Source organism: Ptychodera flava, chromosome 17 (genome assembly GCF_041260155.1).
Source record: "Ptychodera flava strain L36383 chromosome 17, AS_Pfla_20210202, whole genome shotgun sequence".
Lineage (NCBI taxonomy): Eukaryota > Metazoa > Hemichordata > Enteropneusta > Ptychoderidae > Ptychodera > Ptychodera flava.
In genome coordinates, this window is record NC_091944.1 from 35,060,116 (window position 1) to 35,077,129 (window position 17,014).

General features: G+C 38.6%; 2 protein-coding genes across 2 annotated transcripts in view; both read left to right on the forward strand.

The window, feature by feature from the left end:
• Positions 1-4,957: 4,957 nt before the first annotated feature.
• LOC139116159 (sacsin-like) lies at positions 4,958-9,084 on the forward strand. Its single transcript, XM_070678705.1, has 2 exons — positions 4,958-5,293; positions 6,354-9,084. The coding sequence occupies exons 1-2, from the start codon at positions 5,278-5,280 to the stop codon at positions 8,060-8,062; spliced, it is 1,725 nt and encodes a 574-aa protein (XP_070534806.1). The 5' UTR covers positions 4,958-5,277; the 3' UTR covers positions 8,063-9,084.
• A 1,929-nt stretch (positions 9,085-11,013) lies between these two features.
• Positions 11,014-17,014, forward strand: part of LOC139116160 (sacsin-like) — a 32,244-nt gene continuing 26,243 nt past the window's right edge. Inside the window, exons 1-3 of the mRNA XM_070678706.1 lie at positions 11,014-11,189; positions 12,325-12,404; positions 14,637-14,761. The gene's annotated coding sequence lies outside the window, so the exon portion shown is untranslated. The remainder of the gene's footprint in view (positions 11,190-12,324; positions 12,405-14,636; positions 14,762-17,014) is intronic.

Below are 17,014 nucleotides of genomic sequence, written 5' to 3' on the forward strand. Positions count from 1 at the left end.
AGTGACTGTAATCCCATCAAGAGTAGCTGAATTTCTAACATTCCAAACTGTGTATCTTACGAAAGAAGTGATATAATATATTATGTCTGATGTCATACTATCATTATTTTCAATTCCTGCAATTGCGTATCTTTTGCTATTGGTATTATTATCAAAATTGTGCTTTCTGACTGAGTAATTTTTGCCACATTTCTTTTACTTATTTACATTCAAATAAGATGTGTTCCAGTGTTTCTTCTCGGCCTCAAATACGGCATTTCTCATCACTTACATTAAAAGATTTTGGCCATGCTTCCTGTGATTAGGCATCTGTGAAATATCTTCCAATTGAGGTCATTTACTGAATTGCTAACAATTCTTGTTGAATAAAACGACTGAATAAAGAAGCTTTGTAATTGCTGGTGAGGTATAAAGTTGTATCATCTGCATGACTCTTAATTTTTCTTCTTGTTTGTATGGTACAATGAGATATGCTATGCCGTCATCTTTACGAATATTTTCGGCTAGCACTTCTGCTGCCATAATATACAGTAATTGTGATAAAGGTCACCCTTGTCTCACACCTTTATGAAGCATGTCAATTTTGCCTGCAGGTAGTAGTGGCAGCGCCAATAGGTAATTGCGCGTTAAAATGCTTCGTATCTGGTATAGTGGTATACTTTAGGAATGCAATGTATGAGGTTGGACACACGCAGTGACTGAGACACACTAAGGTAGTATACGCGTCAGATTACCAGTATGAGTTTGAGCACCTGCAGTGACTGGGACGCATAATAACAAGAGCGAAGGAAAAAATCTCCGTCTGTAACGTGTGCGTCCACAGAGCTTATTTACTGAGTATTTTGCTATGGTAACGAGCCAGTGTATTTCTGTTGTGCCTAGCAAGAGCAACAATTTATTCATGTGAAGGCGCTACTGTATAGTTATGACATGCTTGCAGCTATTCGGTCGTGGCTTAGAATGAGCAGGTGTATCATATAAGGTGGTACGTGAAAGATATTAAAACTGTTTATATTTGAGTAAGCATGAGTACATTACATGCATTTGATTATTTGCTTACAAAACTGTAACGGTCTAGTGTACGAAGCCAACTCTGACAAAACCTGTCAGATGCTGTTTTTAGAATGGTCTTGTTTTCGTATAAAAGTATATGATGCATCGATGTATTGGCACTTACATTCACTTTTCATGAGATTTTGTTGACCCTGTCAAATGCATTACAAACATATGACCAACTATCCACAGATTCTAAACCACTTCTTTGTGTCTGTTTTCACGAAAGAAGATATGCTGAACTTACCACAATTAGTCATGACAAGTAGTCTATCCAAAGAAGAGGAGTTACACAGCGTACAGATAAATAGAGAAGACGTGGTCAAGAAACTTAGCAGTCTTTGTTCCTTCAAAGCACCTGGGCCTTACAGTATCCTATCACGTGTTTTGAAAAACTGTGCTGAACAGCTCGCCTCACCTTTGACTTTGCTTTTCAACGAATCTCTAAACTCGGGTAATGTCCGGACGACTGGAAGGTAGCAAACGTTCCTCCTATCTTCAAAAAAGGTCTGAAATATGAGCCAGGAAATTATCGACCAATCAGCCTAACCAGCTTATGTGGTAAGATCCTGGAGTCCATCATCAGGGATCGAATAGTTACGCACTTGGAAAAACATAATCTTATTACTGACTCGCAACACGGTTTTTGCCACGGTAAGTCTTGTATGACTAACTTGTTGGAGTTTCTCGACGAGGTTACACAGTTTATCGACGGAGAGGACCCAGTGGATGTTGTCTATCTGGATTTTGCCAAAGCATTTGACAAGCTACCACACCGTAGACTCTGTAATAAATTAGCAAATTATGGAGTTCATGGCAATATCGCAAATTGGATTGAGGCCTGGTTAAGCGACAGAAAACAGCGTGTTGTGATAAATGGATCAGCAGTCTGTCTCTAGCGGTGTTCCTCAGGGTTCAGTCCTCGGCCCAGTCCTTTTTCTAATTTACATAAATGACATTGAGGTGGGCATCAGTTCAAGAGTAAGAAATTTGCAGATGATACCAAGCTATACAGAACTGTAAGCAAGAATGATGACATAAAGAGTTTGCAGCTTGACCTATATAAGCTACACAAGTGGTCATGTGACTGGCAAATGAAATTCAATATTAGCAAATGTAAAGTAATGCATCTCGGAAATGGAAACACGAATCACATTTATAACATAAATAGTATTCCGTTGGAAAGCATTGATGAAGAGAAGAATCTAGGTGTCATCGTCCATAAAAGCCTGAAACCGTCACGGCAATGTGTAGAAGCAGCTAAGAAGGCATATAAAGTTCTAGGTATGATGAAGAAAACACTCTCATGCAAATCTACAGACATAATTTTAAGACTTTACAAGCAACTAGTCAGACCGAGACTTGAATATTCAGTTCAGGCTTGGTCACCTTGGCTAGTAAAGGGCAGTAGTATTCTAGAACAAGTTCAACGCCGAGCAACAAAAATGATTCCACAACTCCACTATATGTCATATGAGCAATGGCTGCAGGTTTTAAAACTGCCAAGTCTTAAAAGTCGTAGAGAGAGGTGATATGATCGAGGTCTACAAAATAGTAAACCACATTGACTCCTGTAACATATCACTGAAAATTCAAGACATCGTCAAGGAGCAGAGGCCATGCGTACAAACTGATAAAGCCGACTACAAGACTGGATATCAGGAAATTCTCATTTGCACCGCGAATCGTCAACTAGTGGAATAATTTGCCAGACTGGGTAGTCAATGTAAACAGTGTAAACTCGTTCAAGAACATGTATGATCGCTACATAAAATCTTGACTGTCACCAGCTTTTAATATGCCACAACAGAGGGATGTTCCATTATACGGCAAAGGATATCTATTCCCTTATCGAACTGAACTGAACTGAACAGATAATAATTTCAGAACGAAATTGCGTACACAGAGAGAAAATCACAGGCAGATTACAGGGGTACAACGCTCTGTACAAACCTGTGTCTCAGCACCTTTTACATCCTTATGTGCAGTCGCTAATAGCAGAGACCTGCATGACGTGGGTTTGTGACAAAAAGGTTCACAGGGCGTGCTGTAGGGGTGAAGATTTTCTTGCCCTATGGTAGCACGCATGCATCTGAACACAGAATTCTTCAGTTTCATTCTCTATATTATTACTTCCTTGGATTTGTAAAATTTTATAAGAAACGAAATTACATATTTGTTGCAGAACTACCCAGTATTGTTTTTCAGAATGTGCTCAGTTTAATAAATCGAGATGAGAACATCCACGTTTATGAATGACATCAAACTATACAACTTTATAGAATTTTTTTATTATACCTATTAACCATTTTAGCCGAAGGTCAAACGTAAAAAAAATCCAATTTGAAACGAACTGGCATAGATATATAAGACGAATAGTTATCAATTATGTAATGTTAATGGCAAATACAATACAGTTGTGATGTACTTTAAAGCTGCTTCGCACACAACATAGACTTGGTTCAAGTCGGTGAATTTTAAAAAAATAAAATCATTTGTAACAGTTTCTCTTGTGTCTCTCCTATTTCGTACAAACCTATCCGGAATTTGGCAGCTCACGCCAGGTTTTCCCAGCGATTGAATGCGTCACGTTTGAGTCTGCGCAGTAGTGAGTTAGTTTCTGCCGGATTCCGGGTGAAACTCCGCTGTATAGCGTTCACTCCACTCATCGCGTTCACCCTACTCATCGCGTCCACTCACGCGCGCGTTTCACATGAAAGCAAAATACAAATCATTGCGTTCACTCCACTCAAACATTCACAAATCACAGACTTGAACCAAGTCTACACACAACACAGCGAATTTTGTGTTGCAGGCAAAGATTCGTACAATTTCTGTTAAATTGTTAAAGGGATATAGTCGTCGGAACTGCGCCTGTGCGGGTTTCTTGTTTACAAACAATGTATTTCTTTCACGATATCAAGATGCACCTCATCATCATAGCTGCAACATTTAAATTATACGATGATAGATTATGACAGACATTTTTTAACTCTCATCAATCACCATTGTGCCTTGGATACATTGTTGCCATGGGTCGTATGGGTCCCATACGACCTTTGAGCACAGTTCCGACGACTATATCCCTTTAATTCAAGATAAAAAGCATTAGTTTGGTTCACCTTTAAGTATGACAAACAGTCCTGAGTTGGGTGAGAAAGAAAGGGGAATTTACGCAAATTTATGCAAAACACCCGATTTCCTCTAACACTCTTCTAAATGTTATTAATCGGCTTGACTTATAAAATGCTCGTTAAAAGGGTACGAAAATTCGTATTTTACAAGAAACTGCATCTTCATATTAGCCGATTCCTACACTGTTACTCATCACATAAAATTATATAAGTAAAATTGTTAAAGATGCTTGATATATAAAGGTAAGCTATATGAAAATTCAAACTTATGATTTTACAATGTCATTATCACTGCTTGTTAAATTGATTCCCTTTCCGCCATAGAATTCATATTCAATGCTTTCATAACTGAACGATGTCTTTAACATTTTTTCCCAAATTGTCCCGTGCATGTACTAAATGTAAACAATGACGCATTCATTCCACTCGTGTGACTTGTAGTAGGAAGAGGGCAGTGTGGATAGGGAGGCGGATAGATTTTACTAGTGGGAGTGGGTTGAGGGGACTCGGACTACAGACAGCTAAAAATTAACTTCCACGGCGATTTTTAAATACCTTTGTATTATGTATTTACAAGTGGCTGATGTTGTCGGGATGGATCTGCGAAAAATAATCAGGAAACATGTTCTTGTCAGGCCACCTGCCATTAATTTCACTTTCTCAAAATTAGCTAGTTGGCTGTGCCTACGTATACGCGCGTGCATGCCCTCTAGCTAGCGGAGCTTACATATCGCATGTATGGCTTCCTGAATCACGTGATACTGAAAGGCCTCTGACCTGTGACACAGTTCTCTGAATCCGACATTAATGCACAGTCGAACTTTACTTCGACTTGCTCCTCACTCTGAAAAAAATATTCCATCCGTCCCAATCCATTGGCTTAGCTTTGGCTTAGCTGTACTAAATTGTGTCCTAGAGATCGACGTGTAGCACAAGGCTTACATCTCGTATGTCTTTACTCCAGTTTCTGAGGGAATCCAAACCTGACTCCCACGGTTGGCTCAAACCAGAGACACTTGGTGACGGTGACAGAACAGTTCAGCCGTGTGAACAGAAACCGACGTGACCCAACGGCTACAGGATCACTATCATGGAAGGCAGGGCAGGTATGTGTGGAAAATCAGAAGGACCGTAATATCGAATAACTCTATCCATTATGTAGGCACATACAGTACTGCTTTCACATACACAATGAGGCGCCGAGTCCCGTAGGCAGAGGTGTAGGCCCTAACTCGAGTACTTTCTGAACACTACATAGGCGCAGCGACCTCATTCTATTGCCGCTACGCACTTGTTGTGCCAACATCCAGTAGATAAGTAAATAGAGGTGGTATAAAGACCATAAGTGAAGTTTGGCAAACATCAGCTTGAATAGCACACATGTTTACATGCCTTTTCTATATGTTATTTGTTGGTCACATGCATCTTTTCATGCATTTCCACCTTTCATGTATCTTTTAATTAGGCCTAAATGTTGTTTCGATATTCACCGTTTGTGTTGAGAGGTCGAATAGTGTTCCTTTATTGCTGGTAGCCTACCTGAGACTGTGATCAACTCTACTTAAATAGAGGGCGATGCATTGAACAATGTCGAATGTGTCATACAACATTGTACAGCCTACTGCAAGGATTTTTTAAATATTTCAGTGACGTTTAATTTTATTGGATGTTTTAGTAGCTGCCCCCTTTTCGTTTAAATCCTCTAGGCAACAGGGTAACGTGATTAGAAACCCGTTTTCCTGTAGAACCTGTAAATGGGGCAAACTTTTGGTAAATTAATTTGAATAACGCCTTAAAAAAGTTTGACCCCGGGCGCATTAAAATGTAGGTCGGGGTAGGTCGAAATGCAGATTGACAGTGACCCATTTTTGGTCGTGTCAAAAAAGCTGATTGAACATTTTAAATAGACTTACACTCTGATGCGAAGTCATCTATTTCAATATTGAGTGGTCTGCCGTCCATGGATAATATTGGCTTGCAGTGACTGAGAAAGCCAGGTGCTCTCTACACTGGCCTATGGAGTATTGCCGTCTTTTGTCAAATTTTAAACGCCATCTTTTGAAATTTTACGCATCATCTCTACGGTAGGCCACGGTAACAAGCCCAACTAACGCAGTATACCCTGAGAACGACAACTGTCTAAAACTAGTACATTTGGTCTTGCAGGTGTGACTGCATCGTCTGAGTTCGACCCTGAGTCATTGCTGACAGAAGAAACACAGTTTACAACAGAGCCTTGTGCGCAGGCTCCTAACTGCCCGTTTGAAATGGATTTCAGAGAACGTTTGTCATCTAAAAGTTTTGTAGACACCATCTCTAGACAGATAGAAAACTACGCAGATACGTTCACAACTGACAAAATGCAACATAGGTTGAAGAAACTTAAAAATATCCAAGTAAAGTGTGTCAATGCCATATTTGTTCCACATACCGAAGAAAAAGACAAAGACAAGCGAGCTGACAGCGTGAAAGAATTACCGGTCTATGTACAGGAAGGCAGAGATAAATATATCATATATCTCCTACATGTTTCACTAATCCAAGAGAAATCCGTTATCAGGCATATTGCCAAAATAATTTGCATGATTCTTGACCTCGGAGCCAAGAGAGTAAAGCAAGAGATCGAGGAATGTCTCCAGTGCAAACCTGGCCTGGCTGTCCAGAGTTTATCTGATGAACAACGCAGCCTGAGATCATTAAATTTCGCAGTGTGTAAGTCACCACCAATGGGATCGGTATTGGCGCCGCAACACCTGCACCAATATCCGAACTACCGCTTTGCTGAGGATGAATTTGTGGGTTACGCCTTAGATTCGGGAGATGACGAACCCGTTGTTATCAGCGCTAAGGTACTCCAGGAAGTGAAATTTTTTGAGACTCAGTCTGACGGGTCAAACTACAACTTTAAACGAGTTTACGAGATTCATATTGGAATGGACCAACCCGTTGTTGTTCCCAGCCTTGATCTTTACAGGATAGATAAAATGACTGACGATTCATCAACAACTGGAGAAAGAGGAAACGACAAATCGTTGAACGATACTCTCGCGGGGATATCTCGCTTGTTGGAAGATATTTGGTCAGACACGTCGTTTACCGATGACCAACGCAGAATTGCTGTAAAACGACTCTTTCTGTCATGGAAGCTAGCGAGAAATCTAACGGATGAAAACTTCGCAACCGAGGTGGTGAAACATCTAAAGAACGAAGTAGACAGACTAAATCTTGAACAACAAAGATTGAAACGAGCAAAGATGGAAAATATGGAATCGACAAGCAACAAAGGCAGTGACATTGGCACCACACCCGAATATAGTGCTTTGTTCTCGAGGTGGGAAAATGATCTTGCGAAATACCGTCATAAATTGAGTGAAAGTAGCACTGTTGATTCGCTAACTTCAACTGATGGGCCATCAATACACACATATCAAAGATCCACAATACCAAACCTTTCAGAAGGAAAACGGTGGTTTCGCCAAGCAAAGGCAGATTTCAGGGCAGCAGCCAATGACTTCAAAGTCACTGACAGCCAATCCTACGAATGGGTATGTTTTAAATGCCAGCAAGCGGCCGAGAAAGCCCTGAAGGGCGGCCTGTATGCAACCCTCGGCTATTTGCCACAATCTCGAAGCCACTCTAATATATCGCTGGCCTCGTGCTTATATTCGCATGGATTGCCTGCAGATGTGATGGCGGACGTCCGGGCACTGCTCAACTTGAAGTGCGATCATTTACATCCACGATATCCAGATATGTATGGTAGGATGCAAATTCCTAATGATGTTTATTCTGAAGGGAGAGCCAGTGCTGCTCTCAGACACACCAGCAATATCCTACGAGCGATTGCATGGCTTGTTAAAGAGTATATGGATTAACCCTTCCACAGGCATGGTTTGGCACAAAATCCATTGTTATCAATCATGAGTTTAGACCTGTTTACGGAAAACAGGAGGTGAACAAGTTAACGGAGAACACGCAGAAATGTTACTATACAGTACATTTAAGCAATAAAGCATACCCAGCGACGGTATAACACAAGATTTTAACCAGTCCATGAAATATATGCATGAGCGATAGCGAGTGCATAAACGGAGTGGACTGGTCAAAATCGAGTGGTATACCGTCGCTGGGTGTGATTTATTGCTAGTATATCATAACAGTATATTGAAATTCTGGTGTGGAATGTCAAAAACGGATTTTTGCTCAAGCTGAAAGCTCGCACGTATGCCAACCGTGGTATATCGCCAATATACCACGGTTCTTTTCGCGTCTCGACCAATCAGATCGCTGCAATATACATGGCATGATATACTTCAGAATATCTATGACTACAAGTGATGGTATATGACTTCTACAGCGTCAGCATTATGATTCATATATGCAGTACAAGTAAGCCTCTACAAAAATCGTATCATATTTGCATCTTATCATTGATGACGTAAAGGTTCTGATAATCGGACAGAGATGGTAATGAAAATTAAACGAGGATTTGACATTTAATATGCGTGAAGCCATTGAATACGTGTTAACATCTGGCAATCAATCCAAGGAGTCGTAACCAATGGATGCTAAGAGAGCATCACTCCCAACTTAACTTCATCTTTGAATATGTTCCGTGTAAAGTACGTTGTTAACAATTCCAGTGCTTATTTTGAGAGACCTTGATTTCTTATAACACTCATCATACTTCCGTACTCCCCACTGAGTATAGGTATTGAAAACACGAACACAGGCCCACGTATCAAAGTTCAATGTTAAAGCAACGTTAATATGCTCAAGTTTTGTCACAAACAATTGTTATGTAAAATATGCACATGTATATTCGAAGATTTTGACATAACTGAATAAAAATGAATTGTTCTATAACGGGTTGTTGCACTGGAACAATTTCCCATTGAAACCAACAGAGTTGACCTATATTTATCCGGCAGTCGAGCTTCGACGGATATCTGAATGTAGCACACCATGGTTAAATGTGAGAATGTTTTATATGCTCTATATATTGTGTCATACCTTGTCACGCCTCAATTACAATTTGTAACAGTGATTAAAAATTCAAAGTACGACGGAAAATTTTCCAAAAATCGAAAATTTTATTTTTCTCCATAGAGTTAATACGGGGATGGCGGCCATTTTGAATTTCAAATATCGGATAATCTTGGGTAATTTGTACCAAACTCTACACGGTGACCCCCCTCCCCCAACTTTGGTGGCCCCCTCCCCTGAATTTTATTCTTTATTTTGAAAGAGAATGATTGGAAGATTTCTTTTGGAAAGTTTGAGCAAATATTTAAGTCTCTCACTTTCTAGGCGCATAGTACCTTGATAATCACACAAACGCGAACTTCCATTGAACGTTTTAGGTCTTTTCAAATTTTGAACCTCGGGCGATTATTTCCATCAAATAGACTTAAGAAGTATGCATGAGGGTTACAGAAAATAACTATCACGACTCTCTATTTAACAGTCTGAGATATATTTTCACTGAATTTAAATTGAATGGGCGTCTTATATATTGGACAGATGAGGAAGTAATATTTTGAGATTCAGACAACTGTCTGCTGCTCTATGCATCAGAATTAATATATTGATATGCTTATTTCTTGGTGTCGTTGTAGTAATCATTTTCAATCAAACACTGTTTAAGGGACAAAGTCGGCCATTTTTTATGAATTTTTTTATTATACAAAATACTACTTATATTGTTTGACATGTTGAAAGATACTGAATGAATGGGTGACCATGCACATATTCGACCCCAATTTTAGACAAATTAAATGAAACCAGAGCGAAAATGAATTAATGGTCATAACCAATAATTCATTTTCGCAATTGTTTCATTTATCGTTTTTAAAATCGGGGTCGAATATATGCCCATTCATTCAGTATCTTTCAAAATGTCAAACAATAAAAGTAGTATCTCGTATCAAACAAAATTTTATGAAAAATGACCTTTGTTGTCCGCCACTTCTTATCATGTTGCTAACAATACTCCGGCGCTGATCAGTAAATAATTGAGCATTTTGCAAGGTACGGTACTGCAGATTTGCTCATAGTAGTTACCAAAGTATTCCAATTTCGTAATTAATTAATTAAATAATTAATTAGTTTTTAATTAATCATGCCATCAATAGTAAGGTGCCTTCATCGTTTAATCTCACCGTAAGAGAAGGAGAAGGGCACAGAGCTTGTCTCTAAATATTCAGTATCTGCCTGACCTAGGATCTAAATTCTTTATCAATGTTCGAAGACGCATTGAACAAAATCAATGACAGAAAAGCATTAAAAGAGCACTGCCACACGTCCCCACGTGAGTAATTCTTCTCGGTGTGTTTTCATTGATTCTACCACAATAATAGTCCCAATCTGGTTCACCGTCAAGTGACCCTGTTGAATACGTGCATGTATTGTCGACATTGTTTGTTTCCGTGAACATGAGGCGATGTCAGCCTCGTGAAAAAGACGTTTTATTAGCAATGTTGGATATTTCGTTTGCAGCAAGAAGGCCTATTTACTCCATTTTATTTGAATGTAAATAAAGTTCATTCAGGTTTAAATGCGTAGGTCAAGTTTTCCAGACTGGTAATATCACCAGTGTTCCAAAGTGCGGCCAATCTTTGCTTTTAACCTTTCACCCTGACGTCCACGTTATGCGCAGCGAGTGCATATCTGTGCCTGGTACGTCTGATATATATCATATCTTGTGGATATATTCATAAAGTTGTCTCAACGACGACGAAACGTGCAAAACCAAAGCACGCGATTGGTCTAACGACATGCACCACGTGACTGTACCGTGAATGTACCTTTCCTATAAGCTGTAAAAACACAGAGGGACGTCTGGACTGTCTGCATTTTATGTCAAGAAGACATATCTCACGCTGTTTCACCTTGTATTCATTCGATAAAAAAACGGCAACACAGCAAGGGGATACATGAATGCAGACCAATTTCAAAGTCAACGTACGACGAATTACAAGAGAAGCTAGAAGCACCAGAAAGGTAGGACAGATTCGTACCTGTAAATCCTTATCCGACAATAGTGAAAGACCTGGTTGAGATGTAATACAAACGTAGTCTTACCGTTGAAAATCCTGGCAGTTCTACATACCGTACGTTTCAATGATGTATTAGTATTTGTATTGCGTGCATAAAGTTTTGCAAACTGTTTTAATGTTTTTTTAAGGCCCTGCTATGTTACTTTCATTTCAATGCTTTGCAGAATAGCAACCTAAATATAGGGACATAACGAAATGGATGGCATTGAAGCATTTGTCGACAGGTTTAACAATTACATATTCTGTTTTTATTCCATGCACTTGTTATTTGAATGCACTGTACTTGATTTTGGAATTATTGACAGAGCTGGTTTCCTTAATATCAAGAATTTATAGAAGGGCAAAGCTTTGCTGTAAAGTGAAAGAATGGGTCATATTTTTAGCTTCACTTTATAACTTAATTTCCTACCCTCGGACAGGTACAAATCTCTCTAATTTATCCAGTTCTTCTAAATAAGTATTTCAAAAAGAAAGAGGTTTTATCATCTTCTCACAAAGCTTTGTCATATCTTTTCAATTGCTTTCATTTTCTCATTTGCAAATGTCAAACCTCATGTCTGAAAATTTTCAGCTATAGGTAAATATTTAATTAATTTGTTATTGCTACGTAAATTTAACAGGCTGTCACCTATCTTAGCTGATAATAAAGTGTGCTTTTCGTTCTATTAAAGAAAAATAAAACGGCTCTAATATCCAATCCAAGCACCAATAAATGATGACAACACACCATTACTAATGATCAAAGCCATAACATTGAATCGACTTTAGGTCGGAAAACATCTGGCTTTAAAATCCCATTTTTAGGTTGCCATAAAACACGTAAGAGCGTCGGGTGGTACGTGTAGTTTCCAACTGGAATAAAGTACCGTTGTTTAATAAATGTCATAATAATATTTACTGCCAGATCACGTTACGCTTGATTGCTATATTGCTGACAAATCGCATGATACAAATACATGTAGCTGATTGGTCCACCTTCACACACAAACAACTACACCCCTTTTCTACGAAATGAGGCTGTAACAAGGTAACACAATACGCACAGCCTTCCATTCCAATGTCTGTCATTCTATACGTAGGCATTATAACCAGGGAACATATCCATTGAAGCCAAAAATAACCCCAGTGGTTTGAGCACTGCAAGGGCAGCTGCCACGAGGTGAGTAGCTCTATTAAACCCTTTTTCTGACGAATATGGAACCACAATACGTAATTAGAAAAAATGGACACAGTTATCAAATCAAATTCCGACAGAGTCCAACATTTTAGAGTTATACTGTTAAAAAAAGGATGATTTCATGTCGAGTGATTCGTACGTTTCCAAATGAACTCGAAGGATAATACCATTATGAGTCTGTCCTTTGAAATTTTTCTTTCACTTTAAATTCTACGAAGGCTAATATTATTGCTGTCCGGTAAACATAGTCTGTGTTGTGAGGGCGCTCTACAAATTTCAGCGTCGTCAGTGCTTTGGGTATGGTATATAATGTCTAGTATCTCGACTGTCTTTTGCTTCATGGGCGAAGGCAAAAAGACGGAATTGAGATACTGTACTATGTGTATACGACTGCATTCACGAACATCTCCAGAGGGCGCACTAAGGCGGGGATTTGAAAATATCAAGGGTATGTTCAGGGACATTTGAAGGAATAGGGGGTGGGGACTTCAAGGGGGGCCCGACTCGAAACAAATTCTATCATTTAGCCTATTTAATGTGTTGAATTGTCTCTTGAATAAAAAGTCACTAAAGAAATTGTGAGGAAAAACACTCTCTGTAGTGTGTTTATGGTAAAGAACACACACACAAGCATAAAGGTACTTTCTCTTACCCATAGTCATCAGCCCATCAGATCACATCGAACTGCTCCAGTCTCTTTGTTCAACATGTCAACAGAAAAACTAATTTGTTCCAATGCACAATATTAAATTAGGAAATGTGAACCAACTCATCAACAACTTTTGCATCATTCTGTAGCACAGAAAGGAAAAGTTCGTAGCTTAAACTTGCAAGACTAGATGACAGCTGTTGATAACCCTACTGAAAATAACAGTGAAGAGCCCGTTTCAATACATTGGCCCTGGAACAGTGGAATCCAAGTCACACTGTGTCACTTAAAATAGGACACAAATGGAACGGTATACACACTCTGACTGGCCCTTTCAGTAACAACTCAGATCTATGGATGAGAATAGGCCATCTACATGATCCAAGAGTGATCTTATTTCATTCGTAGCTGTAACCTTTGGCTAATTGTTTAGAGGTTTTGTTTTGTGTATCTACTGCAGTCTATTATTCTACTCCCTCAAGCGAGTTGAATAGGCCAGTTTTTAGTTTATCAACAAAGCCGTATGTGTATAGCCAGCATTGTTTTTTTTCTTTAAAATTGAGTTCAAGTCCAGACTAGAAATATTTCCCTATGGGGAATACATCAAGAAGCTGCAGTTCATACACAGAAACACATGAAATGAAAAACTGGCCCACAGGTACAGCTAATGTCTCTTTCCCACAATTGTTTTAAGTATGTTTAATTTTTCTAATAGGTGAGGGAAGTCCTGTTTCCAAACCATCTTTAGCGATCGCTGTTTTTTTGTTTTACCCTATAAAGACTCCCTGTGAGAGAAAAAAATATAAAGACAGCGCCATCCTTCCCTGACAGACAGACAGACAGACAGACAGACAGACAGACAGACAGACAGACAGACAGACTGACACACACACTCTGTCCGGGCCAGTTTTATTTTACGGGAGGGGAGAGGGGTGGGTTCAAAATTATAGCAAGTCAGTCTGTCATTTACAGTGATTTCCTTCAGAGGTATTGTTTCACATGTCCGCTTTTGGTAACTTCCAGTTGATCTACAGGAGCAAAAGCTGTGGCCTTTGATATGTTGAATTATTTCGGTTCCTTGAAATACAGACATTTACTCTCCTGATTTAATCATGTTGAAAGAAATATATTAGCCCTGCAGGCTCATATTATCATGTACAACATGCAAAAATATTATTGGCAAGTAAATGTTACTGTGAACTAAATTTCAATGATAAATCAGATATGACCTGAAAATGCTCCGGTGTTTCAGTATAGAAGTTTCATCAGCTTTGATCAAGTCAATTCAGATGCACATCCCTCAATAGGAAAGATCGCTCAATATGCAAATTAGTCATTTGCTGATCTAAAAATGCAAAAACCTGTTTCATGAATGTTATATGATAGTATCCCCGAAGCACGATTTTGGGTACGATTTTAGGAGCACAAAAATAAACTGGTTCGCAATGAAATCAGAAATATACTGCAAAAACAAAACTACAAATATACATATGCAAATGTACAGGTAATGAAGCTTTGATGAAGAGTCCAACAATTTACCTGTTTCGTGATGTGTTGATTTCCAGTCACTGAGAAAGGAGGTTCAACGTGGTTGTATTACTTTTCATTGCAGAGCACTACTTGTTAGAGATTTCTTACTGGTGGAGCTGCGACTATCATGTGAAAGAACCATTTTTACAACACAAACAAGGCAAGTTTGAACTCTTACAAACTACTCGTATATGCCATTGATAAGATTCAAAGTGTGTTTGCATCAAATCAGTCAATATTATACGAGAAGTCACACGTAGTTCTCGTATATAGAAATATTAGCCTACCGATGAATTCAGTTGTGGCACGATTACAGTTTGAATTGGACATTATTAAGCCCAGCGCGAAGGTGGAAATCAACTCGGGCTCATACTTGCCTAAAATACATCGTACAGCCACGAATTTCACATTCAGTTGCACTTTTTTGGCACGCCCTTTGGGCGTGTAACTTCGCCCTTCGGTCCCGTAGCTTGAATATATCAAAAAAATATATATCAGAGATATCTTGATGTTTACATATTGGAAGTTTGCTTTGCAAAGTATCATACCAAGCACAAATTGTATCGTTCAGTTACAATTTTCGATGCGCCCTTGGGGCGCATAACTTTAAAACCCGATTGAAGACACCGTATTTAGTATATCTGAGATATCTTGATGTTTGGAAATTGAAAGTCTGTTTTGCAAAGTTTACTAATCATTATGAAATCTGCACTTCATATGAAAAACGTGACAATTTCCTATTTCTTTTGTGTTTTCTCTATGAGAATTCAGTATAAGAAAGCAACATGCACTAATATTTCACCATACATTTGATACAGTGACATATTTTAGAAAGACAAAAATGAGAAAATTTTTATGTTCTCATTGATTCAACTCTTTTTCTTTAATTTGTGTCACAGGTATTTAGCAAAAGAATGTTTTTCATGACCAATACGATAGCTTAGAAAAGGAAATTTTGTCATTATTAGTTGTGCTTTTATGGTTTCAATGTTAAAAAAATGTCCTCTCAGACACCGCGCACATCAGATTTGACTAAAACTTATAAAAATAGCTTTCTATGGCTTCTCAGGAGATGTAATTGGATGGCTGGCAAGTCGAAACACCCATCAAAGGTTTTGATTTACTGCTGTTCTCTCTTTGATATTAATAAATGGCATCAATTTATGTACAACAGTTCTGGACATCTGATTATGCACAGAAATTTATTCACCTTTTGTTTTACCTTTGTCGCATGGGGTCACCCAGTTTTCGAAGTTGCAATATGGGGTCACTTTGTTTTCAAAAGTTGGAAGGGGGTCAGCCACTTTTTGACATCGGCAAAAAAATATATAAAATAATCCACTGCCCCTAGAACGAAGAAACTGAATAGTTCCGTAGGAGGGTCAGCAATCCTTTAAAATGGGAACAAGAATCATTGTCGCGAGTCTAGACCATGGACTACAATAGCAAAAAAAAAGTAAGGGCAAAGTGAATTGATAAACTACTTCTAGCATATACTTAAAGCCTCATTAGCAGTAACTCTTGAAATTTGTTGACCTCAAAACATCTTCCTATTCTCTTCTGGTTTTCTCTGAATTCTACCCTCTGAAGGGATATGGGCTTTTACTGCACAAGGAAACCATTCCATTGTGAAACATTTGATGGGTAAATTGAAATTTTAATGATCATTTTGATTTCCCACCGTTTTCAAAAAATTGTAATATTACAAAGGAAACAGAACATACAATGTCACAGTTGAAATGATCATCCCTATGCATTGCATTGGACTACTCTGTGAAAAATTGGGGCAGAGCAGATGGTTTTTTTCTTTTCCGCAAGGGGCTGCGATTTAATGTGTGGGCAAACATTTAATCGCAGTGTAAAATTTATCTTGTTCAAAATTGCATGTGCAATCCAAGCGGGTAGTTAATAATAAGTGTATACACACACCTAAATTGGTACATTCTCACAGAATTATTTGAGCCTGAAAGTAAAATCATAAAAATAATGCTCAAAGATAAAGCTAATGGGGTTTTAATATTCAGCACTCGACCAATCGGACCCCAGAGATTTGCCCGTGGATAAGAAAGAAAAATTTGTTGACCTCATTCACACGAATAGTAAAATATTCTGAATAGGTCAGAATGTCAATAGATTTAATAACAGAACATCTGGCTTGTATTTCCTATGGTTTAAGATCGTGAGTCGCTTGAAGTGAGCAGCGCACATGTTAGCAATTTGCTGACCACCTCTGATATTGTCGTTGTCTGTAGGCAAGGTAACCAAACCAAACTTGGTTACGGTCAATTTCCAGGACAGCGTTGGCATTCCATTGGCACAATTACGACCCCATTGTTTCCTGCATTCTAAAATTTTGAACTACATTGACGCATGTAATTATAAACGAGTCCAAAACGATGTCTGGACTTTGATT